General features: G+C 24.3%; 1 protein-coding gene across 1 annotated transcript in view; it reads right to left on the bottom strand.

Annotated features, from left to right (window-relative positions):
- LOC117177900 (AP-3 complex subunit beta-2) overlaps positions 1-4,437 on the bottom strand; it is a 36,243-nt gene continuing 31,806 nt past the window's right edge. Inside the window, exon 10 of the mRNA XM_033368975.1 lies at positions 1-313. Coding sequence (XP_033224866.1) covers positions 166-313 — 148 coding nt within the window. The 3' untranslated portion in view covers positions 1-165. The remainder of the gene's footprint in view (positions 314-4,437) is intronic.

The raw sequence follows: 4,437 nt of genomic DNA, 5'->3' as shown, positions 1-4,437 counted from the left end.
AAAATTAAAACAAGGATTTATTTATTAACATAAAGGGTATAAAGAACCTACAAAAACCTATGCAATCTCGCAGTAGTGGAAATCAGTACAAGAATGTTTTCCAGGTATAATAAATATACTCTATCACTTTGATCAATAATAATTTTACAGTCACATTCTAATAGTTTATCTCAGATTATTCTTCAACTCATTCAACAACATAGAACCAATAACCATTTTTTCACAATTCACGCATACCTCCAAGTGCTCGTCATCTAACACTTTTATTGTCACCAAAACTAGCGACTTGGATGCTAAAGTATGGGCTGCAAATCTGTAAAATAAATAAGAAATTAAAAACTTAATTTTAAATATAAAATCTTTTAAAATTATTAATTATTTCATAATTCATAATTAAAATGATGAATAAACAGGGTTTCTACTCAAATTCTGGAAGCAGATTCCCTAACAATTCCAGAGGGTTTCGGGGTATCTTAAGTTTTTTCCAAGTATATAATCTTTCACAGTACGGAGCCATTCAAATATTTTGCACTTTTAAATATAACAAACTCTAAATATTTATACAGTTTCGCAAGTTTATAATAAATTACGTTTTTCCAGCTTTTAAGGATTAATTTGAAATTTTTTATTTAGAAAGCGTTAACAACTTATAATAGAAGATATTCTTACATATATAAGTACCATCATTTAATTAAATAATTAAGTAATACTGAAAACACAACAATTCACTTCTTCAGTTTTTCTCTAAAGTACCAAGTAGTTGAATTTTGAACTAAAAAACATCAGTTTTCAACCAAAAATAGAATAGTTAAATTTTCAGTTAAAATAATTATTTTGCACAAGAAAAAGCAAATTTTCAACCAAACTGATGGATTTTCAATTAAAATTATAAGTCTTTAACTGCAATAGATAAATTTTAAACCAAAACGAGGATATTTTATCAACAAAGTTTAACTTTCAGCCAAGTAGTTTTATTTTTAACGAAAAAGATAAATTCTTAAACCAGCATGTTTTTAACTAAAAAATATAAATTTTTAACCAAACAGTTAAATTTAAAACTAAAAAAGATCCATTTTTAGCCATAAATGAAATAGTTAAATATTTAATTGAAAAAAAATCAACAAAATAGTTACATTTTCAATTAAAGTAATAAATTTTCAACCATAATGATGAATCTTTGACTGAAATAAATCAATTTGAGACCAAAAAGATGAATTTTCAACTGGGTTTTAGTTAAAATTTAAATCGAAAAGATAAATTTGCAAATAAAATTACAAAAATTTGATTGAAACATCTGAATTTTCAAACTCAAAGATTAATTTTATATCAAATAAACAAAAGGATTTTTTAACAAGATACACGAATTTTCCACAAAATAGTTAAATTTTGAACTAAAAAAGACCAATTTTAAAACAAAATAGTTGGTCTTTCAATTAAAAAAGATCCATTTTCAACCAAAAATGGAATAGTTACATTCTCAGTTTAAAATTTTTTTAAAAGAAATTGATGATTTTTTAACTAAAATGATGAATCATCAATTAGAATAGTGGAATTTTAAACAAAAAAGATGAATTTTCAACTGAAATGATCAATCTTTAACTGTAATAAATGAATTGTTAACTAAAAAGTTGAAATTTCAACCATAAATGGAGTAGTCCTATTTTTTTTAATAGTTACATTTTAAAAGAAAGTGACGAATTCTCAAATCAAGTGATGAATCTTCAACTTGAATAGTTGAATTTTAACCCAAGAAGATGAATTGTTAACAAGGAAAGTTCATTTCTGCCAACAAGCCGAATTTCCAACTAAAAAAATCATTTTTCAAACAAAAAAGTGAATAGTTAAGTGAAAGTTAAAAAATCAACTTTAAGCTGAAAATGAATGTTTAGCTTAGTTTTCATCAAAATAGATCAGTTTTAAATTAAAATGATAAACTTAAAAAATTTAGTTTTTAACAAAAAGGTGTAACTTGTAAGCAAGTAATAAAATTTTTATTCCAAAAAAGATGAATTTTGAACGAAAAATATAGCATCTGATATCACAATAAAAAAAAGATGGAAATTTTTAATCAAAAACACTTGAAATCAACAAAAAATGACGAGTTTTCAATATTAATTTAACTTTTAACTATGAAAAATTTTCTGCCAAGAGAGAGAGAGAGAACATTTGGCGATAAAAACAGGTAAAATATCAGCAAAATACATTCAGTTTCAACGAAATACTTTAGTTTTCAACTAAAAATGATACATTTTTAACCAAAAATAGAATAGTTAAATTTTCAGTTAAAAAAATTAATTTCCAACAGAAAAAACGAGTGTTCAACAAAATAGTCAAATAAAGTAATATGAAGCTATTTAAAAAAATGAAGAATGATGTTTATTGAATTTTATATTGTAATTAAAAAAAAAAATTGACCACCCTGATTATTTCCTGGTAAATTAAACGAGGCCTGTTCGGAAAGTATCCGGGATTGTGCTCTAAATTTTTACCTATAGTGGAATTTTCGAAAAACTAAAGTTGAAGTCATTTTATTATTATGGTTAAAAATCGCAACTATTTGGTTGACAGTTAATCCCTTTTAGTTGAGGATTTAAACTGTTTTGTAGGAAATTTATATTTTTTTATCGCTTTCAACTATTTTAGGTACAAAATTAAAATCCTTTTGGGTTGAAATATCAAATAACACGCTTTTCGTTGAGATTTCATCCTTTTTGGTTGAAAATTCAACTACATAGTTGAAAATGGAAGTACTTAATTGTTTTAACTGAAAATTTAAATCGTACATGTTTGGTTTAAAATGTATCGTCTTAAGTTGAAAATTCAAATATTTGGTTTAAAATTCATGCACTTTGTTAATAATTCACCTATTTTTGTAGAGAATTCATCTTATTGGTTGAAAATTAATCTGTTTGATTAAAAATTAGTTTTTTCTTATTTATTATTAATTTTTATAACTGAAAAAGTATTTGTTCCATTTTTTGTCGAAAATTTTTTGTTATAGAAATTAAATCTTCTTGGCTAAAAAATATACTATTTCGTTGAACATTTACTTTAAACTTAATCAAAATTAAGTTTTTTTTTACTGAAAATTTAATTGTATTTTTAGTTAAAAATTTATCTGTTGTAGGTAAAAATTGAACTATTTGTTGAAAAGCCGTGTTTTTTGATAGAAGAATACTCTCATTACTTGAAACTTCATCTTTTTGGTTAAAAATTAATTTCTGTGGTTGAAAATATATTTTACTAACTGAAAATTGAAGTATTTTTTTTGTGAACTATTCCATTTTTGTGGAAAATTGACATTTTTTATTATAAATTTAATCTTTTTCGTTAAAAAATGTTCTGTTTTGTAGAAAATTTAATTATTCTATTTTTTGTTAGGAAATCATTTCTATGGTAGAAACAAAAATAAGGAGTTAAAATTTTTTTATATAAAATTCATCTTTTGGGTTGAAAATTCAACTATTTAGTCAAAAACTCATACTTTGGCTGAAAATTCATCACCGAGATAAAAAATTAATTTCTTCGGCTGAAAATACGGTTCCTTTTAGTTGAAAATTATTTTTTTTTACGTTAAGATGTAACTATTTTATTTTTGCTTCAAAATTTATATTTTTAGTTGAAGCTTAATGAATTTTGCTGAAAACTCGTTTTTTTATTTACTTTTTTAACTGAAAATTTAACTATTCTAGTTTTTTTGTTGTAAATTTATCCTTTTTAGTTGAAAATTCATATATTTTATTGAAACTGTATCTTTTTTGGTAGAAAATTCATCTTTTGGGCTTAAAATTTAATTATTTTATTGAAAATTCGTTACTTTGTTGAAAATGAGTCCTTTTTTGTAGAAAATTAATCTTTTGGGTTATAAATTCAACTATTTGGTTAAAAATTCATATTTTTATTTAAAGATTCATCATTTCAGTTAAAAATTTATTTCTTAGATTAAAAATTTATCTTTTTAATCTGAAAACTCAACTAAAAAGTGTTAAAAATGTATTTAGAAATAAAATTTTTTGCATTAATATTATTCATCTTCTAGGTTGCTTTTACACCTAGAATAACACAGGCCGACAAAATTTGACAAAGGTCCGGAACCAGAGACCAGACCTAGTATACCCGAAGGTTTTTGCTGCGCTGAATCCGAATCCGACCTCAGAAAAATTCCATCACCCTCAGTTTTCGAGATATTGTAACCTAAAAGTGCAAAAAACACCGTTTTTTGCTATATTTGAGGTTACATAGCATCTTGAATAAATTTTTTTTTTAAAACGGGCGAAAGCATCACAAAGGAGCACCCTTGCCCTCTGAAATTCATTTTTCAGATTCAAGATAGCTTTCTTTTTCATCGATATATCATTGATTGAAGTTAAGTATTTTCGCAGTTTCGTAACAACGTTAAAACACCCTATATAGCATATGTGAGGCTATAAGCCCAAT

Source organism: Belonocnema kinseyi, chromosome 8, assembly GCF_010883055.1.
Source record: "Belonocnema kinseyi isolate 2016_QV_RU_SX_M_011 chromosome 8, B_treatae_v1, whole genome shotgun sequence".
Classification (NCBI taxonomy): Eukaryota; Metazoa; Arthropoda; class Insecta; order Hymenoptera; family Cynipidae; genus Belonocnema; species Belonocnema kinseyi.
This window is presented reverse-complemented; position numbering and strand designations above follow the sequence as displayed.